The sequence below is a fragment of the Phaethon aethereus genome (assembly GCF_964289735.1).
Source record: "Phaethon aethereus genome assembly, chromosome: 2".
NCBI lineage: Eukaryota > Metazoa > Chordata > Aves > Phaethontiformes > Phaethontidae > Phaethon > Phaethon aethereus.
In genome coordinates, this window is record NC_138582.1 from 53319986 (window position 1) to 53338686 (window position 18701).

The following is an 18701-nucleotide window of genomic DNA, read 5'->3' on the forward strand; positions in this document are numbered from 1 at the left end:
AGTCCATAGCATCGAGACCTCATCTTGTCTAAGGAAAACAAACAGGACCATGGGCAATGGGATGAGCGACGTCTGATTTCTTTTAGAGTTTTGTTTTGTCATAATAGCAGATGATGTTTGAAAGGGTGTGAAATTTGGTGGAAGCTCCCTCCTTGTTTGTGACCTCCATGACATGTCACTGCCAGGTGGCATGAAGGTCCTCCAGTGTCTAATGGTGCTGAAATCTTTCTGCTGCAGAAAGCACTGGCAGGGTTTGTCTCATTGTGAGACCTCTGCACATGTAGTTATCTTGGAGATGACTGCCGCTTCCCAAATTTGGATGAAGCTGGTCAGCGTGTTTGAGAACTATGTAGAGCTATGTATGTATGTGTACACACAGCTCTATTGCACAAGCTTGATTTCTGTAGAAAACAGTCAAAAGTATTTTTAAATCACACTGAGTAGGTGTTCATTTTACTCTGAATGTTCTCTGAACGAGTGCTAACTCCTCATGGGCAGTTCTGAGTCAGAATTACCATAAATGTGTGTTTATCTCTGTCAGAGAGTGCCCAGCACTAAATTTTGTGATTTAGCATGCATATGCTTCTTCCTCTACTCAGGACTTCTCAAGGGTTGTTTCAGCCATGACAGGATCCCAGTTCCACCTCCAGAACAAGACAGTCTAATGTGTACCAGTGGTCTTGTTTGTACGAGCATGATTCTATGATTTTATGATTTATGAAAGAACTTGCTAGTGTGGTAGCAGTGCAATTTCCTCCTCTTCGCACTATTATCAATAGGCCTTTATAGCTTATTTCTAACCTAGATCAGACACCTGACATGCAGCTGTACAAGGAGAAGAAAGCAGCTGTGTGGGCACAGCCTGGTAGTGTTTAGAATCACAGAATCATTTAGGTTGGAAAAGACCCTTAAGATCATTGAGTCCAACCATAAACCTAACACCACCAAGTCCACCACTGAACCATGTCCCTAAGCGCCACGTCTACGCGTCTTTTAAATACCTCAAGGGCTGGTGACTCAACCACTTCCCTGGGCAGCCTGTTCCAGTGCTTGATAACCCATCTGGTGAAGAAATTTTTTGTAATATATAGGAAAATACAGAAAAATACTGCAGTTTGTTACAGTAGAGGCTGTTCGAAGTGTTTCTATTCAGTACGAAAGCACAGTTGTACTCTGAGTGTATAGACTGCCTGGATAGAGCAGATTGAAAGTTCTGCCCCAAGCTACTGGATGTCAGAATGTACTAATACATTAGCTTTAAAAAATATGTATTTAGATTTAAAAGAAACATTAACTGTATTGGCGCTCTTGGACACTTGCAGAGGTGCAACTGAAATTAGCAAAGTCTCCTAACATATGCTGTCCTTACATGCCATGCACTCTTTCTTGTTTTAAAATCTGGAACAATTTGGGAGGGGAGAACATCTTAAGCAAATGTACGTGAACAGGAACTTTCCAGAACCAAACAGATCTGAAAAAATATTTGCTGATGTTGAAAGTGTGGTGTTCTTCTCACTTCATCACTTACAGCATGATTATCCAATGGCTTTTAAAAAGGGAGCCAGACCAGGAACAAGTGTAGGAGGGAAAGCAGAGCTGTGCTATGCAGAGAAGGGAGGGGTGATGTTGCTTCTCAGTGCCCAACCCCATCCTGTTCATCCATCTCCCTTGTGTTTAAACATGTGGGGCCAGGAGGGGGAGGAAGAGAAGAGGGGAAATGTACTTCCAGGAACCTTCCTCTAATCCTCCAGTCTTGTTCCCACCACCTTTTTTTACTGCAGTATTGTATTTCCCTGCACTCTGACTTCTGCATTAGTGTTCTACTTCCTAGTGGTTTTTCCAGTAATCTTGCATTTTTCTTTTATTGCTTTCCAGTCCCCCACTTTTTATCAAGGAGGGAGCCAGATTTCTCTCCCCTAGCTAGCTGGCAAGGGGTAGCGTGAGGGTGGTAATGTCTACCTGGCATGCTGAGGGATACATAATGTGTCTTAGAAGTGGGTCCTGGCTCATCTTGGGCTTTCTCGTACAATGAGGCAGGTAGAGATATGCTGCTTCTTGTGGAGAACCTGGAAGAAAGTTTCAGTGCATCCCAATATCTGTCACTGTCTGCCATTTGTTCACAAAGGCGTGCCAGATAGCCTGGCAGTCACTGTTGAGGAGAAAACAAAGACTGAGACCGGGAAAGTTTCAAATGGTGAGTAAATGGCACTGACAAAGGTGTGAGGTGAAGGCTCTACTCTATGCAGCTAAACTACATCTGGCTTCTGGAAGAGCTGCTAATCTGTCACTTCGGTGAATTAAAAAAGCTGCAGTAGATTTTCAGCAATAGGGAAGGGCAGCTTTGCAGGCATAAATTGGTGTTCTTGGTGACAAAACCTCTTAGCCAGAAAGAAGACCACGGGTGACTGAGCCCTCAGTACTGACTACAGGGGAAAAAGAGAGCAGCAGAGGGATTTTGGTTTTGCTGCAGCCTGATGTCCAGGCTAGAAGCCTCTGAATCCTTAATCTGGTTTTATAACATCATTGTGTCTTCTCTGCTGATGTTCTGTTCAGAGCAGGGTTATAGTATAGCTTTAATGCCATCTAACCTATTTGCCTTAACCTGCCCCACGCTTCACAAAGAAGGTTTTGTGTTTCCTCACGTGTTTTCTTTGGATCAAGGCCTGGGATGTCTGGTAGGGTTATCAGTTCTTCTTGGTTGCAGAAGGAAGTTTCTTTCTGGGCATTTCCCAATCTCACTGTTTTTTTGTTTAAAAATTAATAATGCAAAAAGCAGAAGTGGAGAAACATGGCTTAGTCATAATTCTCATCACTGTTGGTACAGTTTCACTTGCCGTGCCAGTCTCCTGTTTTCTCTGTTATTCAGTCAAAAGCAATAGGCCTTCACTACTTTTCACTCTTTGCCAGGAAACTGAGGAATTGTGCCTGTTTATTGTGAATTGCTCTTGGCGTCCCGGGCGGGGAGAGTGCACGTGTGTGGGGAGGAGGGGCAGGGGGTTATTACCTACTGTAAGTGAACTGCTTTGCCTTGTTTATCATCTTTGTGACAACCACATCTTTTAAAACCATATATAAATGTCAACAATGTGAACATACTGTACCAGCTGACACCTTTCAAAGACATTGTATAAAACACTAAGCCCAAAATACCTGCCTGCCTGTCACTCATGAACTGTTTCCTCCTTCAGCCTGTTGTCTTCTGCGGCTGTTTTCAGTGACAAGCTTCCCCATGAAGCTTCCTTGGTCCTGGGATTTCCATGCTCCTTGGAGTTCCTTTTGCTACCGAAGCCTCTGCGAGCAACACTGGGGTTCACCAAAGCATGCCGAGGGCAGGCCACCAAGCACAGCAGCCTGGTCACATAGAGAAATGGGACCAGCTGAGAGCAAGCACGCTTGGCAATGGTAGCTGTGTTATCACTGGAAAAGGGAGTTGGCCTGGTGTAAGCACCACGCTGGTGATACTGTACTGCTGCAGGTACTGGAGGTAGCTCATTTGCCGCGAGTTCAGTTTTCTAGCCATAACCTTGTGTGTTGGGAAGCACTTCCAGCTCTTTCTCTGCCTTAACTCTTCATAGTGCAGGCTTCCGTTCCTCTGCTGGCTGGGTTGGCTCTTTGCCGCCATTACTGGGCCTAGTGAACTGTAAGAATCCCTGGTAATTAGCCAGGGAAAATTGCCTGGCTTTAACATTCATAACATTAATGAATGTCTTTTTACCTTTGTAAGTGCAATGCTTGCTGCTTATTGAGAAGCAACCTCTCCAGACACTCTTTCTTCCTCCTCCCTTTTCTCCTTTGTGTTTGTCGTGCATGTATGTTGTTGGTAATTGGAGGAAGCTGTAGGTCTGCTTTGGAGACATGCATGCCTCTCCCATCTTAGAGTGCCCCAGAATATGTTTTTGTAGCCTTCTAACCTTGGAAACAACATGGAATGAAAAAATTTGGAAAAAAATCGAAATTTACCGGAAGAATCAGTAGCACTGAAAAAGGCTCTTGTACAGCCTATACTGCAAACTCAGAGGATGACATCTTTGTAGGACCTCAGAAATCTTAAGTGATACTCCAGCTAAAGAACTGGTCACAGCTGATTTTCTTGTTCACTTTTATCTTTCTGAAAAGTGTGCATCATCTGGGCTGGTACTTGGTTTTATTTTCCTGTGTTTTTTTTAAAACTTGTTTAATTGCAGCATTTGTCCTTTCTCTAACTGACATTTTGGGCATGAATGTGCAGTGCATGCACAATCACACGCGTAAGGCTCTATATTTGACTCTCATATGCAATATATGCACACCCCTGTAAGGCAGACATAAGTACACACACAGCTGAAATTAATCCTCGGACAGAGAGACACTCAAGTCTAGACACAAGTACAGTTCTCTATAGATTCTGTCTCAGTGGTGTCACCAGCTGGCTGAACAGCACGTCTGTTGAAAAGGACTTGGGGTAACAGTGAAGTTGACATCTAGATAAGGCAGTAGTGCATGCTCATGGTATATTAATGCAAACCACATATTGGGCTACGTTAGAAGGAGCATGGCCGTCAGATCAAGAGAAGTTGTTAAGACCATTGCTGAGGCTGCAGCTGAAATACTCTCTTCAGTTTTGGTCCTCCCAGTTCAAGAAAGATGCTGAGAAATTGAAGATCTAGCAGAGGGCTACTGGCATCATTAGGCACTTGGAGCACATGGTCTTCTGCAAAGGAGAGTTTGAAGAGAGTGCTGAGACTGTCAAAGTGGAGACCAAGGTGCAATCTAACAACTGCCTACATCTTCTTGAAAGGGAGTTGCACAGATGACAGAAACAAACTGTTCTAAGAAATGGCAGATGGTATAATATGGAACAACAACCATAAATTGCAACTTTGGTGTTTTAAAGATCGGACATGAGGAAAAACTTCTTCGCTAGTAGGGTAGGGTGCCCCTGGGACAAGTTACCCAGAGAGGTGTGGAAGCTCCATGCCGGGAAGTTTTTGAGACCTGGTGTATTGGGTTTGTGTGGCAGGGTTTTGGTAGCAGGAGGGCTACAGTGGTGGCTTCTGTGAGAAGCTGCTAGAAGCTTCCCCTATGTCTGATAGAGCCAGTGCCAGCTGTCTCCAGGACAGACCTGCTGCTGGCCAAGGCTGAGCCCAGCAGCAACGGTGGTAGCGCCTCTGGGACAACATATTTAAGAAGGGGGAAAAAAAACCTGCGCAACAGCAAGAGAGGAGTGAGACTATGTGAGAGGAACAGCCCAGCAGACCCCCAGGTCAGTGCAGAAGGAGAGGCAGGGGGTGCTCCAGGTGCCAGAGCAGAGATTCCCCTACAGCCCCTGGTGAAGACCCTGGTGAGGCCGGCTGTGCCCCAGCAGCCCATGGAGCTCCATACTGGAGCAGATCTCCACCTGCAGCCTGGGGAGGACCTCACGCTGGAGCAAGTGGATGTGCCCGAAGGAGGCTGTGACCCCGTGGGAAGCCATGACCCCGTGGGAAGCCCACGCTGGAGCAGGCTCCTGGCAGGACCTGTGGCCCCGTGGGGAGAGGAGCCCAGGCTGGAGCAGGATTGCTGGCAGGACTTATAATCCCATGGGGGACCCAGGCTGAAGCAGCCTGTTCCTGAAGGACGGCACCCCATGGGGGGGCCCAGACTGGAGCAGTTCATGAAGAACTGGGAAGGACTCACATTGGAGAAGTTCACGGAGGACTGTCTCCAGTGGGAGGGACCCCACACTGGAGCAGGGGAAGAGTGTGAGGAGTCCTCCCCCTGAGAAGGAAGGAGTGGCAGAAACAATGTGTGACAAATTGATCACAACCCCCATTCCCTGTTCCCCTGTGCTGCTTGGAGGGGGGTAGGTAGAGAAAATCAGCAGTGAAGCTATGCGCGGGAAGAAGGGAAAGGTGGAGGGGAAGGTGTTTTTAAGATTTGGTTATATTTCTCATTATCCTACTCTGATTTGATTGGTAATAAATTAAACTAATTTCCCTAAGTCGAGTCTGTTTTGCGCATGATGGCAATTGCTGAATGATCACTGCCTGTCCTTATCTCGACTGGCAAGCCTTTCGTTTTATTTTCGCTTCCCCTGTCTGGCTGAGAAGGGGAAGTGATAGTGCTTTGGTGGGCACCTGGTGTCCAGCCAGGGTCAATCCACCACACTGGGCTTTTTGAGACATAGCCACAGAGGTCATGATCAAATATTGGTCATAGTCTTGCTTCAGGTGAGATGTTGTATTAGGTGGCCCTCGAGATTCCTTCCCAACCAACTTTTTTTTTTTTAAATTGATACTTATGCCTCAGTTACTCTATTTAACTGGAGTAAGTTTCACCATGAAAAAAAACCAAACACAAAGCTGTCAATTTATAATGTACAGGCCATGTCATAAATTCTGTAGCATACAATTAATCTGTTTTTATTTTTTAGTGTGGTGCTTTTGGCTTCTGCATCCCATCCAGCAGGTAAAGTGGATTGAGTTGATCCTTTTTTAGGTTTCCGTATTGCCTTTCCTTTCCATGCATATTTTTAGATGCCAAACCCTGTAGGATTTCAATCCTGGAATTCAACAGGAATATGATCAGTAATATGATATACTGTAGGAAGAGAAGAGGAGGGTATATAGCATTGTGTAATTTGCATGACATTTACTAATACCTTTCTTACCTGCCCTTTGCAAAGAAGCAGCATGGGACAGACAACAAAGAACAGCTTTTGAGGTGGTGCATGCTAAAGAACAAGGATTCCCTATGTGAATATATCCTCTTCAGAGCAGTGTCCCAGCAGTGCATATAGAACTGAGTTTCTTTCTCTGCATTGCCCTCAATGCTCTGCAGAGATTTTGTTTGTTGCTTTTGTAAGATGTATCCCATCGCTTTAGCGCATGGCAGGGCTTGAAGTAGCAAAAGATCAAAGGCTAAAAATGGAGAAATTTAATATTTGATGGTGGCTAATACTCCTGTCGTACTGGTGTTTGAATAGTTAGAAGGATAAAGATGATCGTCTGTTGCTTTCACTAGACATTTGCTCAGTCAGAAAAACAAAGGAAGAAGCATTTAAATAAACATAAATTCCCTTTTTTGCCTAGTGGTGCATATTGTATATATAGCATTCCTCCACTAGGATAGACAGACATTTTAAGCAAAACAGTCATGCATTTCAAAAAGCGAAAGATGGAGCTTCCTCCAAATTTGTAGAGCCCGAAGGCCAGACAACTCCTGGGAGTTGTTGCTACCAAGAACAACTGGGGCCGTGGTTCCTGGAAATGCAAGTATTCAAGAGCTCTGTTGGATCTAGGAGAACTTTTTTAAACTTCTCAACTTGCTCTATGTGACAGAGTTCAAATGCCGGAGGGGGAAGCAGCCAACATATGTCTGTGTTTCCTGTTGCTTCAGTAGGAAGTATCACGAGCTCTGTAATAAAAGAAGTGGATATGCTGCATGTCTATCCACTGGCAACTGTTGTTTAAGCAGAATCTTCTGTATGCTAGCAAAGGATACTGTTACATATCCCTTTCCCCTTTTTCAGCCAAACGTAGGAACTGGCTAGAACCAAGGTCAGAGAGAAATCATTAAACACACTAGAAATGTGGAAAGCACCATAAGTGAAAAGTCAGCCAGCTGTAAAGGCTCAAGGGAATGTTAAACTAGTACTGTTCATGTAATTGCTGTTCCTCTGCTTGTAACAGTGGGTAATTTTTTTCCCCCTGTGTTTCAATGAATGTATTGCTTTATCCCTCAGGTGATCTCTTCAGTGCCTTGGACTTTCCATTCCTGTACTTCTACAGGTTTCATAGCAGCTGCTGTGCCAGGTAACCTCTCTATAACACAAGTTGAATGTTTTCAAAATAAGAGATCCCATTGACTTCCAACCTTGACTCTCAGTTAAAAACTTTGGAGCATGCAAAACCTTAGTTATACTAGTTTCTACTTGCGTAAGCCAGTAAAACTGCAGAGAATATGTATCTGTGCATATCTGTGGATATGCATTTGAAGGCCTGAGATTCAAATGTGCTGAAGTATATGTGTTTATTTGAGTGAGTACATTCTGATCAGGAGAGTTTCCAGTCACCGGTAAAATAATTTTTACCTTATGTAGCAAAGCTTTAATAAATAGCATCTCTCAAATGCTTCTCAAGTTGGATTAGCCCTTGTAAAACTTGCTGTTTGCAGTGATTACAAAGTATTAGTCTTCAGCAGTATATGAGTGTACATGGATTTATTTGCCTGTACATCTTGTTATTTGGCAGAATGCTTTTTTTGGGTAAAAGGGGAAAGCTTTAACAAGTGTTCCTTTATTCTGAGTAGCAAAAGTTCACCGCCCAATAGTGTAATCCTCACAGGACAATGTAAGTATGTTTTCTCTAGGTCTTAATTATCTCAAAAAAATATATTGCTCTCTTTCCCCTCCAGTCTTTTGCCAAATGGAAGTATTTTCTTTTTAGAGGGGAAAAAACATTTTCATGCTAACTGATGGCAAAAGTATTTCCTGGTTGTTAGGGATTTTCTTAATTGTGTGCAGATTTTCCATTAAAAGGGGATATTAAAAATTATTGTTAAATAATTTCCCTATGTACATAGTTTTTTGGTATGAAAGTGGCTTTTTTCAAGGGTGGACTACCCACATTACAAGTAACTTGCAATGAATGAATAAGTTGTTCCATGGCAGGTAGGTGAAATCTATTCCTTCTTGAAGGCAAGGTCTAACTGCAGGCACTAATAGATATCTGTCTAACCCAGATATTCTTCTCTTTCACTTCTTCAGGATTTTACCAGCGTTGTAGCCTCCTACTTCTGCTTCCATTGCCCCAGCTTCAGTACATGTGTAGTAGTAGATAGCACTGTACATTACAGCAAGTGGAAAGAATAGTTAGATGGAGAAACAAGCATCTCAGTTGCTGTCCTACATCTTGTAATCTAGTGTCTTTGTAGACATAAAAGATTTTGAGGAAAGCCTATATGATGTAAAGTAAGGGTAACTGATGCAGCTAAATCTACTCCCTGTACAGAATGTCTGAAGCATTAGTAGTAAGGTGCAAAGGGCTCCATTTATGTAATGAAATAAATCAGTGTTAATTAGGACATCAGCATTTCAGGTAATTAGCTGTTTCACTTTTTATCTCTGACTTACACTAAGCAGCTTCAAATTACTCTGACTAAAAGGCCTTCTCACCAGGGCAGAAGATGTGGAACAAACTTAAGCCAGCTGATGGATTTTCAAAAGTTTGGGCAATGCTGCTTCACTGAACTCACTGTTTTCTCAGAGTGGAATGCTCTGCTGTTCAGCACTTCATCCTCTGCAGCAGGGAGCTGAGTTTGAGCATATCTTTTATCATCAAAACAGCTTTCTTAGCTCCAGAGACTACCAATAGTCCTTTGGGGTCTTGTGTCATGGCTCAGTGTAAGAAACCCTAGTACCTCCTAGTCCTGGACAGTTATCTTACTGTTTGGTGTATCAAAACCACCTGTGCTGACATGTGGCTGAAACATAACTTTGCCACATATACTGAGCAGGGAACAGCACTTGGCTGAGGTGCTGTGGCCCAGCGTGGAACTTTTGACCTAGGGAGCCCCATCTTCCACCCTTCTTGCTATTGCAGAGCAGCCACCAACTGCATTGCATCAGTATCCAGATCAGCATACTTTCTTTGAATACCAAGGCACTTTTGCCTCACGTCCTGTGTGCTGTGTGGGTCCTATCTCCTTCCCCATGCAGCTTCCCACAGTACTTTGTAATCTCTTATGCCTCTCAACCAGCCACACAGTAAGTTGTGCCTTACATACTTTGAAGTCCTTTTCTATTCCCTGCTTGCTAGTTTACACTATTTTTACTGGTTCACAACCAGTGGGTTGTATGTCACAAGTGAAACCAAATCCAGAGCCAAAGCCTATAAGCTCTGTGAGGTCCAGTGAGATGCGGAACAGAGTTTCCTCAGGAGTAGTCTTGGCTACGGGAGCACGGGGGACTACTGTCCTATATGACTTGAGAATCAAAATTCTCTTAATCGTTGACAGAGAGCTTTGGAGTATTCTGTTCCCAGCACTGCTGAGTCATCTGTCTATTTGTTATACAGTAGAAATGTATTTGACTTCCTAATTGGAATTTAGGCTTCATGAAGTTTAAACAGCTTGAAAGCTTCAAGCAGAAACTTTCCAGTGGTTCTTTTTTCAGTGCAAGGTTCTGTGGAGGTTGAAGCAAGTTAGTTGCCAAACATGTGTGGCTCCTGTTGAAATTAGCATTGCTGTTATTCAGAGCTATTTCGATGCCTGTAGTTAATATTTCACCTCATGTTTCCAATAATCTTTGCTTTTCTGATTATGCAAGTGCATTAGAGACCAGCCATAAGAGCGTCAGACTTGCTTTACTCAGACTGTAGTCACTGACTGAGCAAAACCTGAGATGTACTGGACATAATGTAAGCTCTTTTTCCACCAGCTTTCTTTCTCCAAATGGGATTAACAGTGCTTGAAGGGTGACTGTTCAGTTCTGCATTAGGAAAACCAAGATGCCTGTCAGAGGTTGCCTAGTTGAAATTAAGAGATTCTATTAACAAGCTTTCCCCATCCCTTGCAGTGGACTGTTGGGATTCTTTCTGATGTTGCACACAGTGAAGCTAAAAAGCAGCACAACCTCAGGGCAATATGCAGCATGGAGTTTCCTTGCAAAGGTAAGAGAAAGACTGTCACAGGAACACAGTGGATCTGTGCTTCTTCCAGGAGAACTGAGGAATTTCTGCATCTCTCTGGTTTCCCTTGCTCTTCCTATTTGATGCTCCTAAGGGCTGTCTGTGCAACCTGCACATAGAGTTGAGGCAACAAATACCAGGTGTGTAATAAGCCAGGATCATTAGCTGAGATGAAATATTGTATATAGACTTTTAATGAAGCTGGGCTGATTATTGTGTCTAAGGATTTGGCCTACTGAATCCCAGTAATACAAATCTATACTTTCAAAAGGTGTTTTGGAGAAGAATACTCGTTCTGAGAGTGTGTGAAGCAGCCATTGTTTCCAGTGTGTCTTCCCAGAGCCAAGAGTTAAAACTAGTTCCCTGAAGTTCAGTACGAGAACGCCCACTGCTATTGTTGCAGGGAGGAATGGTGGATGTCATTTGCCTTGACTAATGTCAAGGCATTTGACAATGTCTCCCACAATGTTCTTCTATCCAAATGAGACTGTTATGGTCTGGATAGGCAGACAGTTAGATGGGTTAAAAATGGCTGGATGATCAGGCTCAGAAGGTAGAGAATTAATGATTCCTGCTCTGACTGGAGGCTTGTGACAGCTGGAGTGTCACAGGGGTTTGTCCTGGGACCCATCTTTATTGAAGAATCAGAGGTGATAAGAGTGCGCTCATGTTTGCAAAGGACACTGAACCGGGAGGACCAATCAATAAGGCTGAAGGTCAGGGTTGCCTTCCAGAAGGACCTGGGCAGGCTGGAGGAATGGGCCAACAGAAATCTTACAAAATTCAGCAAGGACAGATGTGAAGCCCTGCACGTGGAAAGGAAGAGCCCCTGGCAATAATACAGGCTGGGGACTGAACGGCTGGGAAGCAGCTCTGTGGAAAGGACCTGGAAATTTTGGTAGACAGCAAGCTGAACATGAGCCAGCAGTGTGCCCTGACAGCTAAGGCGGCCAAAAGTATCCTGGGTTGTACTAACAGTAGCACAGGCAGTAGATTCATGGAAGTGATCATGGCCCTCTACTCAGCACTTGTTAGACCACATCTGGAATAGGGAGCCTTGTTTTAGGCACCGCAATACAGGGAAGACATTGATAAACTGGAGCAAGTTCGGCAGATGGCTGCCAAGAAAGTCAGGGGGCTGGAGCACTTGCGGCTGCCGGACCAGGCTTGTTCAGCCTGGAAGAGAGACAGCTTTGGGAGGACCTAACAAACAGCAGCTGCCCAGTAGCTGTGGAGAAATTATCAAGACAGATCCAAGCTCCTCACAGTGGTGAGGAGGGGTGGTGGTGGTGAAAGATAACAAGCATAAGTTGAAACAAGAGAGGTTCAGATTTGGTATAAGGAGAAACTTTTTCACCCCAAGGACAAGTCAGGCAAGGGCACAGCTTGCCCAAGGAGGCTGTGCAGTCTCTGTGAAGGTTTTCAAGACCCAACTGGACAAAGCCCTGAGCAGCCCAGTCTGACTTCCTGAGGTCCATTCCTGCAGGAATTGTCCTATGATCTGTGGATTTAGGGTCTGGCTGTACTTGATTTCAGTTATTAACAGCTCATTTGTTAAATTATCAGTGGTAAACGCAGTCAGAAGAGCTTGTCAGACTCCTTTTCCCTGGTTAGATTTTACTTAGTTTCATCACTCTCAGCTAGGTCATCTGAAAACCACAACCTTCCTATGTGGTTTGTGATCACAGCTTTCCTACTACAGTAAATGAAGCTGTTACCTTACCAGAAAAAGCAGGCTTGCGTAATACACTTGTTTAGAAACTACAGTCAGATGAGTCTTTGGTTTTCCTGGGGATAACAAGAAGGGAGTGATATGGCTTTGCAAGCTGTTCCACACTGTACAAGTCACATAGAGTTTCTCACCAGTTTGAATTTCTTCCAAACATTCTGACTGTGGAGATTTTAGTACCTTAGCTTTCTTCTTGCTCCTTGCTCTTCTTGCTGATCTAAAGCTTGCTCCTGTGTCTTTTTTTTCTTTTTTTTTCTTTTTTAACATTCTGGATTGGAGGTGGGAATAGCTGGCTCTGCTAGTAGGTATTGTGAATGAGGAGAAATGGTTGTACATGTGGTATTTATGACCTATCTGAAAAAAATGCATGCAAAGATGTGTTGTGAAATATATTTTAAGCAGATTTGGGTCCTTCCCAGCTGAAGTGGATCAGAGCCACAAAGTCTGGACTGGATCAAAGCTTTCCCAAAGTTCAAGGGTTTCTAGATTTGTGGGGTTTTGGCCAACTCTAGACATAAATTAGACAAAGTTTGTTCTAGCCACTGTTGTCAATGAAATTACGTGCCTTTATAGCAACTAAAGATTTATCCCTCTGTCACTGTGATCACTTAAACTGTTCTTCAGCCTTAAAAGTATGTGTTTGTTAATGTGCATGGTTTTATTATCTTGCTTATGAAGGTTTTTGTAACAGCAGATTAGTCCTTTTCCTGTTGTAGCTTCCAACCCAGCACTCAACCTTTATGTCTTGTCTTGAGTTCAAAGAGGGGAATAAGTAATAAGGACATGAGATCTGTCTGTAGCACTAATAATTTTATCAAAGCTATCAGTTTTGTTAATATCTTTCACTACTGTTTTAAAGCTTGCCATAAGAATGATTTTAGGGCACAGTCATACCCGTCTGAGGCAGCATGAAGAGCACGGAGGAACTGCTACTCCAAGTACTGAAATGCAGATGATTTTGGGGTAGAAGTCAGTGAATGCTTGAAAAATTGGGTAACACTATACATCAGTTTTAGAACAGGGATCAAAAGAGACTGCAGAGACAGACAGGTAGGCAGAAAGCAAGAGCTGAACTGGAGCTTACCTACAAGGGTAAGTGTTGATCTAATAGCTCCTACAAAATTCCCACAAGGTATCTTGTAACTATAAGGAGCCATAAATTTACATACGGGGGAGTTAAGAATTCTTCTATCTATCAGATCACTAATGCTGCTTCCTGCAGGTGTTTGGAAGTGAAAAAACTACACTTATCCAGCCCAACATTGCCTGGGTATGAGGGCTGTCTCAATCGCATCTTAAGTCATCATAGGTTCATAAAAGTAGTATTTAACTAGTACTGTAAAAATCTGTTTAAATCCAAGTGTGTGACTCCCTTTTGAAAAAAAGGAAGGAAGTTAATGTGGATAAAGAATAAAGATAGAAAGTATTTGAATCTGGATTTGCAGAATGACATCCAGTGGAAAAAAAAAAACCTCTGCTCACAGCAATGGCTTTGCCTTCCCACATGAGCATTTTTCTTGGATTGAGTAGTGCCCTAGATCATCCTCTTAATCTCTCAGACTGACTGGAGTTTTCACCAGGAAAGGAGCAGCATTTGAGGCCAGAATATGTTTATCTTGCAAATGAGCCAAGAAAGGAAAATGCTGTAGTCCTCAGACAGCAGCGCAGGCCTCTAGGGAGGTACAGAGAATCAGAAAATCTATTTTCTTTCAGTACTTTGTACCTATGCGACTGACGAGCTGGGGCTGAGATCGTTGCCACCACTTCATTTCTTGCTAAGTGCCAATAGACCAATAAACTAATCATGAGATCTGATCGGGCCTGCTTTGCAGATTCAAGGAGACATTCTTTGTGAAGCCCACATATTTGGCCTCCCTTACCTCTAATTTTTCATTCACTTAAGAACTGGAGCTGGGTCGTAACTTGTTTTTATGATACTTACTTTGGCTGCGGCAACTTAATTATTGTATGAGGTTTTTAAATTCTTCCCCGTAATGATTTCTGACAGCTTTCGTGTCAAAGCATTGCTTTGTGCAGACAGATGAAGCACAGGTTTCATCTGTGTTTATAGTCCTGTATGATATTTATAGTGACAAATGCTCTCTGCACTTTTGCTGTGAAAGCAAATAGTGTGCATGTTAGTCATATCTGTATAGATTCATGAGAAATGCTAAAAAAAAAAAAAACACTGAAGTGATCTGTAAACCAAAAAAAATACTTTTAAGAAGCCCAAGAAATATGCAGTGCTTTGCCATAGCCTTGCACAGATTTAATCCCCAGAAGAGAAAGAATTTGAAGCCATACTAAGATTTCTTGTTTTAATTTGAAAGCTATGCTAGTATCATGGGTCATGTACTGGAAAGAAAAACTGGAGATACTCATGTATACAGACAGAAGCATCTGGTGAGAACGCTAATGAGCTCTAACAGTGCTGTCAGTGAGTTTGTTTAGATTAAGGCTGCCAATCTATATCTGATGAGGAAACCTGTTAGGGTCTCTAAAAGTTAAGCAGTAGAAATAATTTAAATCATGAATAGAAGGGAAAAATGGTTACTTATAAAGTCATATTCCCATATAATGTTTTGTGTTATCCCAATAAACTTGTAGTAGGGAATTCAGCTTGTTTCCAGTAGGAACCTATTGAGACAGCTATATAACAATAAAGAGGAAGAATAAATGGGAAGGTCAGTGGATTTTGGATTCTCTCTTTCTTCCTTACTTATCTGAAGAAATGAAGTTGGATAACTGAAATCAAGTTGCATTGAGTTTTACACTGGTTTTCTTATGCATTGGTTGGAAGAAAATTTAGATTAATCTGGTCAGGAGTATGCAACTCTTTTCTATATGGCCATCCCATGCACCGTTATATAATCTCTCCTGTATCAGAACAGTGTTAGAGGCTCACTGATACATAAAAGCATTCCCTGACAGCTGCTTTGGTTCCTTGTTTATTAACTTTAGAAGTGTTTGCCCCAGGTCACCCTATGTTTAATGCTGGCTGCCAGGCATTGCAAAAGTAATTTTGCAGGAGTGTCTGAAAGAGTATCTTATCTGTGGGTCTTATGTACCTAACTGTAGCCCACTGTACTTATACCCCAGCAGTTTTAGTCCTCCCCCAAAATATATAACAGCTATTCAGTATGCCTCCTGTAGTTTTTGGTTTTATATTTTGTGCCTGTGTATCTGCTTCTTTGGTCCCCATGGTGTCTTGAAAAGAATGGATAGACTAGATCCATCTTCATGTCAGCACAAAAAAATGGATGATAAAGATTGAAAAAATACTGATGTTTTTTATTAAAGCAGAAATTCTCTTTTTCTTGCTTCTCATAAAATGGAGAGGCCACAATTGCAAGCCTTCTGGGGCTCCTAGCCTGGTTATGCTCACTGCACCTCTCTTCACAGATAGCAGTTCACATGATAATTTTATCTGCTTTCATTCCAGGGGCAAACCAACCAAGAGAAATAAAACAAATTCATGCTTTTCCACACTTTTGCAGTCTTAAAGCCTCTGCTAAAGCATGTGCTCCTATTTGTATATTTCTTAATTCCTCTCTCACTGCTGCTTAGCATGCAAGTGCTATAAAATATTCTGGTCCAGAATGTCAGTTCCTTCCTTCTGCTGAGGGCTATTTACTTGCCACTCTAAAAGAATCCTGCTGTTGGTACTTTCTGAAACAAATGGCTCTCCTTGTTCATCTGTGTTCTAATGGGAGAGGATTCTGGATTAAAAAATCTGTTAAAAAATTTTATACGTATATCATAACCAGAACAAGAATGTGTTTGGCTATCTGGCAGTGAAAGACTGAAGTAGTCCTTTCTTTGTATGCTGCTGCGCTTAGGCAAAAGTGACAGTGAGATTCTTGGCTGCAAATCACATTGCTTTCTTGGCTTGGACCTCATAAAGCTTTATGCAAAAATGTCGTAAACTCCCACTGGAGTTCCATAAACACAGTGCGTTTTCTTTCGGCAAAGATCCTGCACTGCGTGCAAGGCAGTCTCAAGATCTCCGCTCACTCAGGCTGGAAAAACTGTGCAGCTACAAGCCCAAGATGAAGCCCTGGAGAGAGGGCGAATTGTGTCCTAGACCTGACCGGATTCTGCTGGTAGGTGCTCTCTGTGGCACCGGTGTGGTTTGAAGTGCATCTCTAATCTGAGAGAGAGAGTTTCCATGACCCTAAAGCTTTCAAGTGTGCCAGGAAGGGGTTCATGAAAGTAGAAGTGAGATTCTTCCATCTGCACACCTTGTCTACTCTTATGCATGTGGATATGCATACACATAGGCATAAAGAAAATTAAAAATGTCAGAAATACTTACTGATTTGTGGTTGGTCCTCTCTAAATGAAATACACATTTATTTTTGACACACATATTCGATTCCTGTGAGTCACCATGGGGACTATGCAAATACCTTGGGAAAGAAAGTGCGTTTCTCAGCTGAGCTTGATGAGCAGATAAGGCATTCAGTGTGTTCTTAACTGCATCTTAAGGGTCTGTAAGTACTCTACCTGCAGTACTGCGTCCAGCTCTGGAGCCCTCAGCACGGGAAAGACATGGACCTGTTGGAGAGGGTCCAGAGAAGGGCCACAAAAATGATCCAAGGGATGGAACTGCTCTCCTGTGAGGACAGGCTGAGAGTTGTGGTTGTTCAGCCTGGAGAAGGCTCCAGGGAGACCTTATGGCAGCCTTCCAGTACTTAAAGGGAACTTATATGAAAGGTAGACTCTTTAGCAGGGTCTGTTGTGATAGGACAAGGGGTAATGTTTTTAAACTAAAAGAGGGCAGATTTAGACTAGATAGAAGGAAGAAATTTTTCACAATGAGGGTCGTAAAACACTTGCACAGGTTGCCCAGAGAGGTGGTAGATGCCCCATCCCTGGCAACATTCCAGGTCAGGTTGGACAGGTGTCTGAACAACCTGGTCTAGTTGAAGGTGTCCCTGCTGATTGCAGTGGGGTTGGACTAGATGGCCTTTAAAGGTCTCTTCCAAGCCAAAGATTCTATGATTCTATAAAAAAGACCAGTTGCTGAAACCTTAAAAGTATAGGTTTCAGGTAGTTTCCATGGAGACAGCTTGATAGTTACGTTGTAGCATCCAACACTAATTACACTGTATAATTGTTGGGAAGACATCAGTCTCCATAACAACTCCTTTGTGTTCTACATGACCACTAAGCTAAGTGGCACAGGCTTCCTGGGGCACTAATGCAATTTAAGAAAGCTGTCTTGTAAGAATAGCTGAGACTTGGTGGAGATTTTGAATCTCTAGGTAATGGAAAATTTTTATATGTACATTAAGAGGTGTGGTATAGGGCGGCAGTTGTGTATCCATTGAAAATGGCAGCTACACAGCTTTTGGGCATGACATAGTCACACAATCCAGTCTCAGCAGACATTAATTGATAGATTGAGCCCTAAGAGATGCTCTGAATTAGTTTGTTTCCTTTTATCCATCATGATATCTGCTTGAAGTGCATCATGTACATTTGGTATTGTCATTCTCTTGAACATAAAGCTAACTGCAGAACCACGAGCTTGGAGTATGTCTTTGGAAGGTACTTTTTCACCCCTGCCCTTGACACACCGTCTCTATATACTTGACAGTAGAAAATGACAAGTTAAAAGTAGATTTTGTCAAATCTAACAGAATTTTGAATTGCAGAGGGTGCAGGTTCATTGGTTCTTCTGCATAATAGATTCCTAGTCTCCCATGTTTTTATTTGGTTTCCTGGAATTACTTAAGTGTGGAGAGCTGAGGCTGAGAGATGAATCATAAGCATGACAAAGAGAAGACAAAAGAATGAGAATTGTTTTGGAAATTGTTTCTGTTGCTAACGTAATGATATAAATGCCAAAATTATATGGGAGAACCGTGCACTATATAACATACTACTGTAGAAGGTTTCAAAGCTAGCTAACACTAGGCTTCCAAAAATGAGCGAAAATAGCCACATTCTTCTCCCTTACTGGTTCCCTGTTCTTTTCAGAATCTGGATCGCTAGCTGCCTTTTTGATTCTTAAAAACCTTCATGGGTGGAATGTCTCCAGACTGCTTCACAAATCTTGAGCCTGATCATAGACCTCTTTGATAGGCACTTGGTGTCACATTCCAGGTTGCTTTCTTCAGAAGCTTCTCAGGTTAGCGTGCTGCTGCTGTCTGAAACTGGGTCTCCCTGTCTTTCTCTCCCTCCCCAACTCAGAACCAGTATTTGCAAAACCTCAAGTGCGTGCATTTCTCAATCCCACTCTGTACGCCTGTTTAAGGATTAGATTTTGACTTTCAACAAAAGTCAGCAAACAGACATGGGGCTCTGGGGAGGCAGACTGA

At 42.8% G+C, this 18701-nt stretch overlaps 1 protein-coding gene across 1 annotated transcript in view; it reads left to right on the forward strand.

The window, feature by feature from the left end:
* Nucleotides 1-18701, forward strand: part of TMEM241 (transmembrane protein 241) — a gene marked incomplete at both ends in the record, with an annotated part of 59211 nt that overhangs the window by 21870 nt on the left and 18640 nt on the right. The window contains 4 exons of the mRNA XM_081996771.1: nucleotides 2908-2934; nucleotides 6392-6426; nucleotides 7703-7772; nucleotides 10535-10628. Coding sequence (XP_081852897.1) covers nucleotides 2908-2934; nucleotides 6392-6426; nucleotides 7703-7772; nucleotides 10535-10628 — 226 coding nt within the window. The remainder of the gene's footprint in view (nucleotides 1-2907; nucleotides 2935-6391; nucleotides 6427-7702; nucleotides 7773-10534; nucleotides 10629-18701) is intronic.